Source organism: Drosophila miranda, chromosome XL (assembly GCF_003369915.1).
Source record: "Drosophila miranda strain MSH22 chromosome XL, D.miranda_PacBio2.1, whole genome shotgun sequence".
NCBI lineage: Eukaryota > Metazoa > Arthropoda > Insecta > Diptera > Drosophilidae > Drosophila > Drosophila miranda.
Genome location: NC_046673.1, coordinates 6,602,637 through 6,617,121, shown reverse-complemented (window position 1 = coordinate 6,617,121; position 14,485 = coordinate 6,602,637). Strand labels below are relative to the sequence as shown.

The following is a 14,485-nucleotide window of genomic DNA, read 5'->3' as shown; positions in this document are numbered from 1 at the left end:
GGTCATTTCTTTTTCTTGGTTTTACCGGGAAAAATTTTGGAACAAAACCGAATTCGCTGTAATTTATCGTGTAATTAACCGGTGGAAGCCAATATTAAGAAATAGAGTTATCCTGAATGTTCTTCGCCAGAATGAGGGCCCCGTTTCTGCTGTCTGTCAGGAGCGCGACACGAGGAAAATTGTACAAAATAGCATGGTCTAATGCCTTCTCGATAGCAAGGAGCTCGGCGGACAACGAGGAAAGTGTTTTGTGCGTGTAATAGCTATCTAAAAAACCTGTCCTATCGTGCAGGAAAGCGGCGCTGGAATGCCCATCTGCGACTGACCCATCCGTGTAATAGATTTCAAAACCACCCTTTGTCAGCTGATCCTTCTTTTCCCCGTGGAGCAGCATGATACCTGCCTGGTCTATAGCGTGCTTGTTGGGTGCAGAACCCTTGAAAAATTCTATGTCGGAGCTAATTTTAGTGCAAAATGAAGCTGTGTTCTCGAAAACCTTAACTCTATCTATTATGCTGCCAAACTCCCGATATGCCTTAGCGTAGCCCGTGTTTAAATCACTATTTGCTGACACTGTTTCACTTGCTGGGAGATTAAATGCAAACACCTTAACCAACTCTTTCGCCGCCAGGAATCTCATCCTGTAGTCCGGGGGAAGTTCTCCTGCCATGTGATATATGATAGGAACGGGAGTGAAGATTATCAGACCCAGCGACTTTCTGAGGTGATGGTTGCAGTGGGATTTGATTTTGGCCAAGGCAGATTTGGACAGGTTGCAGAATGATGAGCACGCGTACTCTAGCCTACTTCTGACAAATGCCTTGTAAAATATAAGCCCTCTTTTGGGGCTGATACCATAGTGACACCCACTGAGTAATCTGAGAAACGCACAGTTTCTGTTCGATTCCGAGATGGCCAGATCAATGTGACCAGAGGCTGAGTTGTTTGCTGAGATAGTCCTGCCTAGGTATTTGATCTGCTCTACTTGTCTGATCTCAACTCCTTGATGCGAGATATTTAGCGCAGCTCTATGATTGTTGAAGTAAATCACTTTAGACTTCACCGTATTGAATGACAGGTTTAGCCTATTGCATTTTTCTTCGAACTTATCTATACTGTCTTCCAGCACACCTTTCGCAATGGATACGTCTTTATGAAAACAAACTATGAAAAAGTCATCAGCATACTGAAACAGTAAGCAGTTATGACTGTTAATATCATGTAGTTCGGCTGTGTAAGGGTTAAAAAGGGTTGGGCTGAGACAGCTACCCTGGCTAACACCTCTGTTCACCTCTACCTCGCTTTTGCCCTTTATGAGAATTCGTCTGTTAAGGAAGCTGGAGATCCAAGCCGTGAGGCTTGTATTGAACCGCATATCCCTCATCCTGTGCTCGAGTGTGTCCACTCTTACGCAGTCGAACGCTCTTTGTAAATCTAGGCAAGCTGCGAACTTTGTTGATAACTTTGTTGATAAGGTCGTTGATGCAAAGAGCCGTGGACCTGTTTCTCCTGAAGGCATAGGACCTGACCGGCAGCAGGTCACAGTTTACTATGTGCTCGTCCAACTTCAACTTTATCAACCCCTCTATGGATTTAAACAGCGTGTTAATCAAACAAATCGGCCTATGGTTTTGGAAGGAAGTAGGGTCTGCATTCTTCTTGGGGATGGGTACCACTTTTATCCTGCGCCAGACTTCAGGGATGACGCCACTCAGCCATACTTTATTTACAATTTCAAAAATGTCTTGTTTTTTCCCACTTGGTAGCTTTTGAAGCATCCTGAACGAGATGCCATCAGGGCCTCTAGCCGAATTGGGGTTCCTGGTTTTTAGGAAGGCCAGGAATTCTTCCAGTTCCAGGGGTTCCGGGTCGTCTGGTCCTAACAAAGGGGCAGGAATTTTCTTAGGGGGCCTACTGTTTGACGTGGATGGGGTTACTTTAACCATATTGAGAAAGTTTTTGTCATCTTCGTTCGTCCATTTGTTCCCTACATTTTTGATTTGACCGTATTTTTTGATGTTCTTCACCCTGCTCCACATAGAGGGCGATGAGGAGACCTCTTCTATAAACTTGGAAAAGTTGCGCTTTCTAAGATTTTTTACGTGATTTTGTAGATTTTTGTCAGCTTCTAAGGTTGCTCTGGCATCAGCCAATTTTTTGGTGAGGTAGAATTTTTGCCTGCAAGCGTTTCTCACGCGAAAAAGTTTTTCCGTTTCCTCGTTCCACCATTTCTTAGCAACGTACTTGTTCTTGCTTGGGAATGTGACCGTGTTTTTTAAGGTCAGGGATTTCACTTTTTCATTGAGCTCCTCCAGATTTGAGAAATCACTTGCACCCAGAATCCGGGCTATTCTGTTGTGAAGGATCTTCTTGCCTTGGAGGGGGGCATTTAGGCCTTGCACTGATAATACAATTGGGAAGTGGTTGCTGTTCGTAATTTTTGTTTTGAGGACTTGCCAGTTAATAGTTCCATTTCTGTAGTTCGAAAAAGAAAGGTCAAGAACGGAGAATTGAGATGGGCTCCTGGAGAAGGTTGGCGAACCGTCGTTTAGGCAGATAAATCCGGCCTCCCGGGTGGAATTCTCAATGCTGCGACCCTTGCGATCACAGATCGGACTTCCCCAGATAGAAGACCTAGCGTTGAAGTCCCCGCCCACTATTGAGGGTATGTCAAGCGAAGCCGCGAATTCGAAAAACTTTTTTGTGCCCGATTTAAACTGTGAAACTGTTGTTGATGGCGGTGCATATATGCTAAAAATATTGAAATTGCTCTTGAGGTTTAATGTTTTTATTCCTAAAATTTCCAAGTCGTTCTCTATTTTTAAAATGCTGAATTGAATGTTTTTCCTGACGTAGATGCCAACCCCGCCGTAGCCGTCCTCTCTGGGCCTGCAGAAAAAGTTATAGTCTAAAATGCTGCAGTCCGCGTTGTTCAACACCCAAATCTCTGAAAGGATGGCAATATCTATTGCGTTCTTGTTTAGGAACATTGAGAGGAGCTGTCTGTTGTTGTTGTGTGTCAGACTTTGAATATTTAGCTGAAGAATCTTCATTGTTGGATGTTTTGAGAACCAACTGCCATCCCTTGGGCAATCTGACGCCTATCTAGTTCTGCGTTGGAAGCATTGACAAATTCTCTAATTTCCTTAATAAATTTATTCGCTAAAGAATCCCCTTTAATGATGTTGTTTGGATCAATCAGGAACGCTGTGAGTTTGGCTCCTAGTGCGTTTAGCTTATCCTGGGCCAGAGAAGATGCCACGGATGAAGATCTCACAAATTTCTCGCTCATTTGGACGTAGTCTGAGTTTATTGAGTTCTTCCACTCTGCCATGTTGGCTGCTGCCTTGGCCGCCTCTGCGTTCCGGGCGGCAACCCTATTGGATTTGGTCACTTCCGCGAAAGAGGTGACAGAATGAATTTCCCTGGCGGACTCTAAGCTGTTATTTAAGAATTCAGGGGAGCGGTTAGATTGCCAACTGGGTCTAGGAAATTCCCCTTGATCCCTTAGGTTGGGGGAAGTTCTATCAAAAAGGATCGGATATCTAGCCTTGACCTCAGCTCTAGTTAGGTTTTCCAGTGTCATACACTTTTGAATGGCGTACGCTTTTTTCCTGGCCTCACACTGCGGGTGGGTGGCAGCATGTTCCCCCTTGCAGTTAGCACAGACCAGCCCTGAGCAGATAATATCTTTGCTGTGATCTTGTCCGCATTTGAAACACTTCGCTCCACTCTTGCAATGTTGCGCCAGATGGCCAAACCTAAAACACCTGAAACATTGAATAAGCTGAACAAAAGGTTTCACTTCTACTTTAGAATATAGAAAATTGATTTTGGTTGGTAACTGCTCTCCTCTGAACCAGAGTTACACCCTGCCAGTAGGTACACGTTCCCCCGATGCTCTATCCCTTCGCGTAATCCGAACTATCTCCTCAATTGGGATATCCGAGGTTACAAGCTCCGCTAGCTGTTCCTCCGAGTAGTGCCCGGGGATCCCAAAAATTAACCCTACTTTTTGGACGAAGTGCCTAAAGATTCGGGTTGAGTACCCTTGAGCAGCGAAAACACTGTTTTCCACTAGCCCGTTTGCACACTCCGCCGACCCGCACACAATCTTGCACCTGCCATAGCCCATTCTAGCAACCTCCTCGATATCGCTAATGCCCTGTTTCAGCAGCAGATCGGATAGATCAAACTGGTTTATAGCAATTCTGGCATTATTCGCACTCATTTTGTCGATACAAACAATGTATGGGCCTTTATGCCACTCATAATACTTGTTAACGATGATTTTGCGGTTACTTCCGCTTTTCGTACTCACGGAAGCCACACAAACCGCGTCAGTCTTCTCTCTCTCTTTCGTCGTAGAAATGTTTGATGTCATGCTTGTTGTCGTGTTCGTGGACATGTTTGTCGACACGTTCGTCGACAAGTTTGGTTTCTTGCACAGCAGTTTAGAAGCCAAAAGCTGCGGAGCCGTTTTTGCCGCCATCTTTACTCCTACCCGCATGGCGGATTTAGCTTCTCCTTCCCTTTTTTTCAGCGTTTCCATGCGAATTTTAACTCCCGTCGCCTTCTCCGTGGCCATCCTTGTCTTTCCTATGCTTGCCATGCTTCTCAGGGTCCAGACGGAGTTCCAAGAGCCGTTTTAAGAGTTATTCCGGAACGCCATGCAGTAAATTCCAGGTTTTTCGACTTAATTGATGAAGCTTTGGGAATTTCTTCGCGCCGTCTTCGTAGGCGTGTGAGGCACCCCCAGAAGCTTCGGAAAATGTCTTTTTGATTAAAACTATCAGCGAACGTCTTGAAATATGTTAATTTTTTTCTTCCGCAAACAATTTTAGGTACGCGCCATACCAGTGTTGAACAACGTTTTTGCTTGTTATTTTTTGCACGAACGGAAAACAGACACCATTTATTATATTTTTGCAAAAGCGCGCATTTATATCGATCGACTTTCAGCGATCTGGAACAAGTTTATTAAATAAAACGAGGGGGAACGTTGTGAGTTGCTGCGGACACCGCAACTCTACGGTTATACCCGATACTAAGTCAGTATGGCTCTCCTCCGGCAGACGCCGCTAATATTAAACGACACGACAAAGAGTGCGTGCGAGAGAGACAGAAAATCAGTCTGAGCGTGACGTCGGGCGCTGCGTAGCCACTGCAAATTGATTTGTTCCTATTGGCTATAAAAATTATCTGATCTGATCCAGATTCAGATCTGATAGATATGGTCATTATCTATGATTCTGCGTTTTTAGTTTTCTCGAATGTGCAATATTGTGGATGCAACAGATTTTCGTCCTTTGTGTGGGCGGAAGGGGGTGGGGCGAAATTTTGAGATACACGTTTTATAGTAAGATCTAACAGGAGTGCGGATACCAAATTTGGTTACTCTAGCCTTAATAGTCTCTGAGATTTTTGAATATCCCCAGATTTTCGTCCTTTGCGGGGGCGGAAGGGGGTGTGGGAATTTTTAAAAAACGGAGACGGCGTCTTTTAGTGGGGAGACAAATAAACGCCAGAGCTAGAGAACACAAACATACATGAGTACTATCGATACAATATATCGACTGAGATGTTTAACATCTTGACCCCATAAAAATGATTTCAATTTGATTAAATTTACCTCCGAGAAAATCGTTCACATGGTACATTGGAAACTGTCGATTGCCTGATCATTGTCTGGCCTAATCTAAATTACTATTATTTTTATACCCGATACTCAAAATGAGTATTGGGGTATATTAGATTTGTGGTAAAAGTGGATGTGTGTAACGTCCAGAAGGAATCGTTGCCGACCCCATAAAGTATATATATTCTTGATCAGCATCAATAGCCGAGTCGATTGAGCCCTGTCTGTCTGTCCGTCCGTCCGTCTGTCCGTCTGTCCGTCCCCATTAGCGCCTAGTGCTCAAAGACTATAAGAGCTAGAGCAACGATGTTTTGGATCCAGACTTCTGTGATATGTCACTGCTACAAAAATATTTCAAAACTTCGCCTTGCCCACTTCCGCTCCCACAAAGGACGAAAATCTGTGGCATCCACAAATTCAAAGATGCGAGAAAACTAAAAACGCAGAATCGTAGAGAAGGACCATATCTTTAAGACTGCGGAATCTGAATTGGATCGTATTATTATTATAGCCAGCATCAAGAAAACAATTTAATTTTTTCTCGCCCTGTCTCTCTCTAACACACACGTAGCATAGGCGGCTTTGCTTAGAGTAAAACATTAGCGCCTAGATCTCAGAGACTACAAAAGCTAGAGCAACCAAATTTGGTATCCACACTCCTAATATATCGGACCGAGACGAGTTTGTTTCAAAATTTCGCCACACCCCTTTCCGCCCCCGCAAAGGACGAAAATCTGGGGATATTCAAAAATCTCAGAGACTATAAAGGCTAGAGTAACCAAATTTGGTATCCGCACTCCTGTTAGATCTTACTATAAAACGTGTATCTCAAAATTTCGCCCCACCCCCTTCCGCCCACACAAAGGACGAAAATCTGTTGCATCCACAATATTGCACATTCGAGAAAACTAAAAACGCAGAATCATAGATAATGACCATATCTATCAGATCTGAATCTGGATCAGATCAGATAATTTTTATAGCCAATAGGAACAAATCAATTTGCAGTGGCTACGCAGCGCCCGACGTCACGCTCAGACTGATTTTCTGTCTCTCTCGCACGCACTCTTTGTCGTGTCGTTTAATATTAGCGGCGTCTGCCGGAGGAGAGCCATACTGACTTAGTATCGGGTATAACCGTAGAGTTGCGGTGTCCGCAGCAACTCACAACGTTCCCCCTCGTTAAGCTTGTTATTGTAATAAACTTTAATATACCACAAAAAGAATAAAATCTACCATTGTTTACTAATATGTATGGTAAATTGGTTTATTCACTTCGAATTCGACATCAAAATATACCTAGAATACGCGTTATATGGCAATAGAGCCATAAAATAGACTAAAACAATATCTAACTAGTGGTAACATTATTAAAACACATGAGTTTGGTACAAAGATATCATACATTCATAATTAAACCTGTTGTGTAGTGATTTTTGAGCTACAAATTTGAATCATAGTTCCTCATACATATCATAGAAAAAAACCCCCGCCAAATGACTAGCACAAGTATCGATAAATAGCTATATATCACCCTTTCCAGCACTGTTACTTCACTATTGAATGATGCCGGCAAGTCTCTCAAAGCAACAGTAAAGTAAATATGTCGCTTCAAGAAAATAACACTTCTTTGTCAAATATGCTTAGCAATTTGAAATTAAACGAGAATATTACCGAGAATAAAAGAGTAAGTTTTTCATTTGCCGTGTCTCCCTACACGGCACTTTCATTCCACCAGTTTCTGTCGCAGAAGAATGACGATCTCCCGTGCAAACTGCCCCAAATGGGCGAAGCTGGCAATAGTGACGACGAAAATACACCTAGCAGAGATAGCAGCAGTGTTATTTTTGTTGATTCGGATGATTCGTTGAGCGCGGTCAGCTTCTTCCATTTATCCGAGATTAATAGCACTTCAGCAGAGGATAACATCCTCATCGAAGAGACAGAACCTGAAGAGACAATCAGCAGAAGCAGTAAGAAAAATTGTCCCCAAAAATAATAATGTACAAGGCGTAGTAATTTTCAAAACAAATATAATAGATTCTAGTCTGGGCAACATGGATCAAAGATCTTCAAGAAAACGTGGGACATCTGGGGAATCACCCGCCAGTGGATCGGTAGAAAAATGTAAGTCGGGAGTAGGTATCTGAAGAATGATATAATATAGATGGATTTATATTCGTAGATCAGTCGGTGGGTCGTGCCAGCACCCCTACTAATCCGACAGTGGTAACCCGCAGTGGACGCGCCGTGCGCACTGTTCTGGATACCACATTTGATTACTCCTCGTCGCAGCCGGAGGGGGAAGACGAGTCGATTAGTTTTTCGATCGACAGTGATGATGACGACGATTATAACGTGGACCAGAGCCCCACGGAGCATAAATGGGTGGGTCGCAAACAGAGGCGCTTCTCCTATCAGCACAGCAGCAGCAGCGAAGCCAATAGCCCCAAAAGCGATCGACGTCTAATATATATTGATCTGAGCCAGTCTGTGGCGATTGTGGGGGACAACCCCGTAGCCGATCTATCGGTTGATGATGATCCGGAGCTCAAGACGAAACTGCACAAGTTCCTGGGACTTATTGCCCCGCGCCGGCGCCTCTACAATCCCATGGACAACTTTGACGATGACCCAGATAACTCTCCGCAAAAGGAGACTCTTCCAGTGGCCTCCAAGAGTCATCTAACTGAGACGACCACCTTATCGACACCCAAACGCCTTATTACGCCCATCACACCGACAAGCAGCAACACCTGGTCAATGCTGAACACATCGAAACTGTATATACCCACATTTCAGGAGAGGCAAGCTAAGTTTTATGACGATCTGATTGTCCAGGTGAATTCCACCTTCATTGAGACACAGACACCGGCCTTCCTCAAGGAGCCGATCGATCTGAGTGGACTGCCAAGCGATAAACAGCGTGCGAGCATTTGCCGGCGCCACAATGGAAGCATTGCCTGCCTAGAACAGCATCCGCTCTTCTACGGATTCGTCGAATCCCTAAATCGTTAGTTAAATACGTTTGTCCTAAAGAAAAACTAACACTTACAGCTCAGAATTTGATCAATATGTGCCATCCGCGGGCTTTGCCCTATCGCAAAGGTGACTTTGAGAAGTGCAAAGTGGCTCTGGCCAAGGTCCTATTTAGTATGTTCAATCATGCCATCTTTCACTGCGGCCTTCAGGCGAAAATCTATTGGAAAAATAGCATGAGTACTCCCTGCAGCAGCGAGCTGGGTTTCAACTCTTCAGGCAACCGCACTGCGCGTATTCTGCTGTGGAAGCACATCAATCAACCTGGCATGCTTATAAAGCCACTGCTGCATGAGATGTGCCATGTGGCGGCCTTTGTCTTTAACCGTGAGACAGGACATGGCGACAACTGCCGCAAATGGTAGGCTGGCAAGCCTCATCTTGCTTCTCTTGTTTATCCCCTATCTCTTGTGTATCCTCAGGGCCTACCAAGCAAAGAGCCTGATACCAGAGCTGGCATTGAATAGTGACTGCGATGCCAGCTATAAATATTCCTGCACGCTCTGCGCCCGTTGCTCCTATGGCCTGGTAACGTTTGAAAACGAGGCGGAGCTACTCCGGTGTCAGTACTGCCAGTTTGAGGTGAACGTAGAGCGTTGGCGCATCACTGACACACAGAAAATCTGGCGTCCCAATCAGTTCAACACCCCATTCAAGACTTTTGTTCGTGAGAATTACCTGCTGGTCAATAATGTGGATACGCACAGCGCCAAAATGCAAATTCTAAATCGAAATTTTATGGACAGAGAAACCACATAATTTAATGATTCCTTTCCTATAGTTAATCTTAGCTAGTTTCAATGCTAATTATACACATACATATTTACCATTAAATATCAATTTTTTGTTATTCTGCAGTCGTTGTTGTTTAGAGGTGGAGAGCTATCGATGGCACTATCGCTGGTTTGGCACTATCGAAAATTAATTCGATTTAGTAGAAATCCTTATGTCCAAATATTTATGCGTGCCAGCGACGTCTGTAGAATCCAAACTCATGTTCAGGCTGGACAAATCGTCTCTGATAGGAGGACTCGCCTTAAGGAAAAAAACATTAATATGTTCCAATCCTGGACGGAGAACGATTAACCTATTATAAGCCAAGGGGGTATTTCAATTTACAAACGAAAATAATGAATATTTAACAATTTTAGCGCAGTTCAGGAGAAAGATATAGTGTTTAAATTTAGAGGAAAGATGGCATAAGTTTACAAGATGAATTTACAATCTTTAATATCTTCCGCCATTTACCTCAAGTAGTTAAACTATTTAAATAGAGGGGGCTTAAGTGGGCTAAGTTCGATGCATCATCACACGAGACGATATATTGTTGTTGAGGAACCAAAATTGAGCCAAAAAAATCAATTTCAAGTGTGTAAAATAAGCCAGTCATTTAGAAAATAGATTCATTAATTGGATCAAATTATGTGGGCAGGGCTGAGAGATCTAGATAGCTAGTAATATTCCACGGAATATATAAATCGAGGAATATAGAACATGAATTCGTCAGTTTATTTTTAAAATGAGACGAAATATTTCTGAGGGTCGGACGGTATATGTTGACGATAAATCCGCGGTCACACTGGTCATTTCTTTTTCTTGGTTTTACCGGGAACAATTTTGGAACAAAACCGAATTCGCTGTAATTTATCGTGTAATTAACCGGTGGAAGCCAATATTAAGAAATTAACAAAATGGCGCATGCACGCAACAACGATGTGCAACGTCTTCATGTCGACAGGCGTCTGCACAAGCTGGGACGCACTTACAGACATTCATTTCCCAAATTCAGTCATCCGGAATGCATTGGGTTCTTCAGCATGAACTCTCAACAGGAGTTTGAGGATAATTCGAGCGGTGCCAGCTACCTGTGGATGCCACCAAAGGAATCCTTTCCACTGGACCTAAAGGCCGGCTATGAGCAGGTCATACGCAAGATAGAAAAAACGGGAACTGACGATTTGGCAAACCTTTTGAAGTACATTTACAATCATCAGCAGCTGTTGACTCCGACCGAGTCAAAATCGCTCGCCTTGCGCGCAGACTTTGTCGCCTGTCGCGGCGTGCTGCGGCTGCTCATGTGTATGCCGTACGAGACGCGGGACGATTTTTGCGTGAGGGCCACCAGGCTTAATGGTACCATTTATATTGCCAAAACGCAGACCGATCAGCAAAGGGAAGAAAATGTTTCAATGACCGAGCACTCCGCAGCCATGTGCTCTTGGGGCTTCAAATTCGAGCAGTACATGTCGTCGCCAGCTCCCAATACTCCGCCCGACACAAGTCTCCCAGTGAATGAGGCCGTAGAGTTCAACGCAATGTTTCGCTGTTCGTTGCAGGGCATGCGTTTGCTCTATGGAGCCGAAATGGATGGCATCGTCAGCAATAATCCTGTGTAAGTTCCAGATATTTTCCATTAATTTTCATTCAATTTAGGAAATAATTTTTAATGTTAAATGTTTCGTTTGTTTCAGTAACTTCAATGATCCTGAAGCCCTTAGGAAACTGCAGTTTGTGGAGTTCAAGACGGGTGCCTTCGAGTCAGAGGCCAGGCAGCAGCGCTCATTCAATTTTTGCAAGTCTCGTACCTGGTGGAGTCAGTCATTTCTAGTCGGCATCAAAACCATTATGGTTGGATTGCGCGATGGGGACGGTATATGCCATGACATTGTGCAGCACGATGTGGCAGAGTTGGCCCGCAACAAGCCCTGGAGTCCAACGGCCATGGTCAAATTCCTAGAGCAGTTTCTCAAGGAGCTGAAAAAACTCCTCGAGGCTATAAATGATCCACAGACAGTGGTCGAACTTGAATTCCTTCCCCACTCTGATAGCGTGTACTATCGGGTGCTCACTTCGCCGGAAGATCAAATAATACCCGAGTGGTATCGTACTCTGATGAAGGGTGGAGCCTAATCGCCCAATCACAAATAAAACGAAACTGCCAAAATGGCATGTAAAACCAAATAAGTACAAGTAGTTTATAATACAAAATACTCTAGAAGAGCATCTCCCCAATGAATGGGCAGTTTTATAGTTTTTATAGTTTTAAACTGAATGCAATTACTTTATTTTACATTTGTAATATTTTTACAATAAGAAACAGACCTTTTGCAAAGAAAATTTCACTAATTTATGATTTTAGAACCCAATAAGAAAAACATCTAACACTTAAATAATATATATGTACCCAAACTCTTCGAGTATCGGCATAAAAATGTAAGTACTTACACTTTCATTATAAGGACTTTCAAATACTCACTGATTTCAACTACAACTACGACAAAAAATTTGATTTAAGACAATGAAGGAAACTAGCTAAATGCCACAAATGTTTTTCATCGATTGTCTCGTTGGATAGTTCAAGCATTTTTTAATTGAAAAGTAAAGTGTGTTGTGTGTACAATATAACATTTAATTAATCACATTCCATTTTGTCTAAAAGCTAAGCATAAGACACACCGGACGCCTGTCAGTCAGTCACTTGAGGTCACTGGTCTCGAGGAGCGGCATAACGCTAGCCGCATCGATGGAGGTGCCGCCATACAGGGAATACTCTGCCGCTTGCGTGGCCGTGCTGGGGGGCCGACGTCTGTCTGCCACTGCTGGTCCAGATCCATAATAATGTGACCCAGAGCAGCCAATGGATTCACGCTTCTCGATGACACAGTCAAAGAAGCGTGATAGCTTTACGGCATCTGTGGTGCCGGCCGCCAGACTTCGCGTATCTCTGCAGTTCAGCCAGATCTATTCGGCTCCACATTTGTCAGCTGAAAGACACAAACGGGGTGTATTTAGAAATGGAATATAAAGGGGAATAGGGAGAGAGACCTATGCCACCAGCTTTTTTCACAGCCGTCTTGGGTTGACGCTTCTCATCGATGAGATCGAGCTTGGTGCCCATCACCAGAATGGGTGTTTGTGTGGCGCCCAGGAACTCCTCCAAGTCGAAACGGACGTGGAAGGAAGAGTCTGCGGAATAGTTGGCCAAAGGTGATGGCGGCATTGAACTGTTACGCGACTTGTACGTATCCTTGCCCTCCTTGTTGAGTATCTCGTGCAGCCAGTCGAGCAGCTGCTCTTGCGACTTGCCATTCGTCAGATCATGAACCAAGATAATGCCATGTACGCCAGAATAGAAGACGCCGCGTGTATTCTTGTGGCTCAGCGAACCGCCAATATCGAAAAGCTCCACGAAATACTGGCTCTGCCGGGCTGTGCCCTCCTTGAACTGATGGATCTTCACTTGGATGTTGCAGCCCACCGTCCAGCCGGGGCGTGTCAACGACTCATTGTGGGCAATCAGATGGGTCAGGCAGGTCTTTCCCACCCCTATTCAAGGTATTACATCAATAAGTTAGTTAGCTGTAGATTAGTTTAGGGTAATAAATGCAAATAAATACCTGAATCGCCAACAATAACAATACGTACACGATTGTTAGCCATTTTTGTTGTTTACATTTGTAAAATTTATATTTACATTTTGTTGTTGGTTGGAGACTTATCGATGAAGTATCGATATGACCGGTTTTATATTACTATGTAGGAAATGGGAGGCTCTTTTATTGGGTCAGGTCTAGTTTTTTCGAATAGATGTTGTGAGGCGCCATAACGTAATTGCGACCGTTTATGGACCTAGAGATTTAAACCAACAATATTTGATCAGCTTACCGATATATATCTAAGAAGATTGCAAGGTGTGTGACCTAGGGGAGGAAGTCATTAAAAAAGAATGCCAAGCAAATGCCCCAAAACATACCAAACATACTTATCATGACAAATACTGTATAGTAGAAAATATTACTGTGCAACAATACTTAAACTTTGAAAATTGTCACGCTTCACAACACTTACGATTACTGAGATTCGGAAAATAACTTTTAATTTCGCAAGGAATTATTTACATTTGTTTGTAGAGTATCTAAAGTCTTTAAATGGTAAGCTTTTGACCAGAGGTAGACTTCCAGGCCAGGCTTCAATTTCGTGAGCGTGTAAACTGGATTTTACCGCAATTTGCTTTTAAATTTGATAACTTACAACATACTCATTTGTTTACATTTCGTGAGGGCCTAATTTAGATTAGGCCAGACAATGATCAGGCAATCGACAGTTTCCAATGTACCATGTGAACGATTTTCTCGGAGGTAAATTTAATCAAATTGAAATCATTTTTATGGGGTCAAGATGTTAAACATCTCAGTCGATATATTGTATCGATAGTACTCATGTATGTTTGTGTTCTCTAGCTCTGGCGTTTATTTGTCTCCCCACTAAAAGACGCCGTCTCCGTTTTTTAAAAATTCCCACACCCCTTTCCGCCCCCGCAAAGGACGAAAATCTGGGGATATTCAAAAATCTCAGAGACTATAAAGGCTAGAGTAACCAAATTTGGTATCCGCACTCCTGTTAGATCTTACTATAAAACGTGTATCTCAAAATTTCGCCCCACCCCCTTCCGCCCACACAAAGGACGAAAATCTGTTGCATCCACAATATTGCACATTCGAGAAAACTAAAAACGCAGAATCATAGATAATGACCATATCTTTCAGATCTGAATCTGGATCAGATCAGATAATTTTTATAGCCAATAGGAACAAATCAATTTGCAGTGGCTACGCAGCGCCCGACGTCACGCTCAGACTGATTTTCTGTCTCTCTCGCACGCACTCTTTGTCGTGTCGTTTAATATTAGCGGCGTCTGCCGGAGGAGAGCCATACTGACTTAGTATCGGGTATAACCGTAGAGTTGCGGTGTCCGCAGCAACTCACAACGTTCCCCCTCGTTAAGCTTGTTATTGTAATAAACTTTAA

General features: G+C 43.4%; 2 protein-coding genes, 1 long non-coding RNA gene and 1 pseudogene across 5 annotated transcripts; 2 read left to right on the top strand and 2 right to left on the bottom strand.

Annotated features, from left to right (window-relative positions):
• Window positions 1-35: 35 nt before the first annotated feature.
• LOC108161740 (decapping nuclease DXO homolog) lies at window positions 36-11,995 on the top strand. 2 transcript variants are annotated; one of them, XM_033393020.1, is made up of 3 exons: window positions 36-101; window positions 10,360-11,069; window positions 11,149-11,995. In XM_033393020.1, the coding sequence occupies exons 2-3, from the start codon at window positions 10,369-10,371 to the stop codon at window positions 11,585-11,587; spliced, it is 1,140 nt and encodes a 379-aa protein (XP_033248911.1). In that variant the 5' UTR covers window positions 36-101; window positions 10,360-10,368; the 3' UTR covers window positions 11,588-11,995. The 2 variants fall into 2 exon arrangements, with proteins under 2 accessions (XP_033248911.1, XP_017151554.1); XM_017296065.2 differs by lacking the exon at window positions 36-101 and having other exon boundaries at window positions 10,137-11,069.
• LOC108164658 lies at window positions 7,218-9,606 on the bottom strand. The gene is made up of 2 exons (XR_001775887.2): window positions 9,505-9,606; window positions 7,218-7,587 (listed from the first exon to the last, which is right to left on the bottom strand). It is a non-coding gene; the product is annotated as an uncharacterized LOC108164658 (long non-coding RNA).
• LOC117188722 lies at window positions 7,220-9,511 on the top strand. 2 transcript variants are annotated; one of them, XM_033393008.1, is made up of 6 exons: window positions 7,220-7,325; window positions 7,389-7,611; window positions 7,679-7,765; window positions 7,824-8,651; window positions 8,696-9,038; window positions 9,100-9,511. In XM_033393008.1, exons 1-6 carry the CDS (start codon window positions 7,242-7,244, stop codon window positions 9,434-9,436), a joined length of 1,902 nt encoding a protein of 633 aa, XP_033248899.1. In that variant the 5' UTR covers window positions 7,220-7,241; the 3' UTR covers window positions 9,437-9,511. The 2 variants fall into 2 exon arrangements, with proteins under 2 accessions (XP_033248899.1, XP_033248891.1); XM_033393000.1 differs by having other exon boundaries at window positions 7,220-7,611.
• A 70-nt stretch (window positions 11,996-12,065) lies between the features above and the next one.
• LOC117188738 lies at window positions 12,066-13,187 on the bottom strand (annotated as a pseudogene).
• Window positions 13,188-14,485: the final 1,298 nt, after the last annotated feature.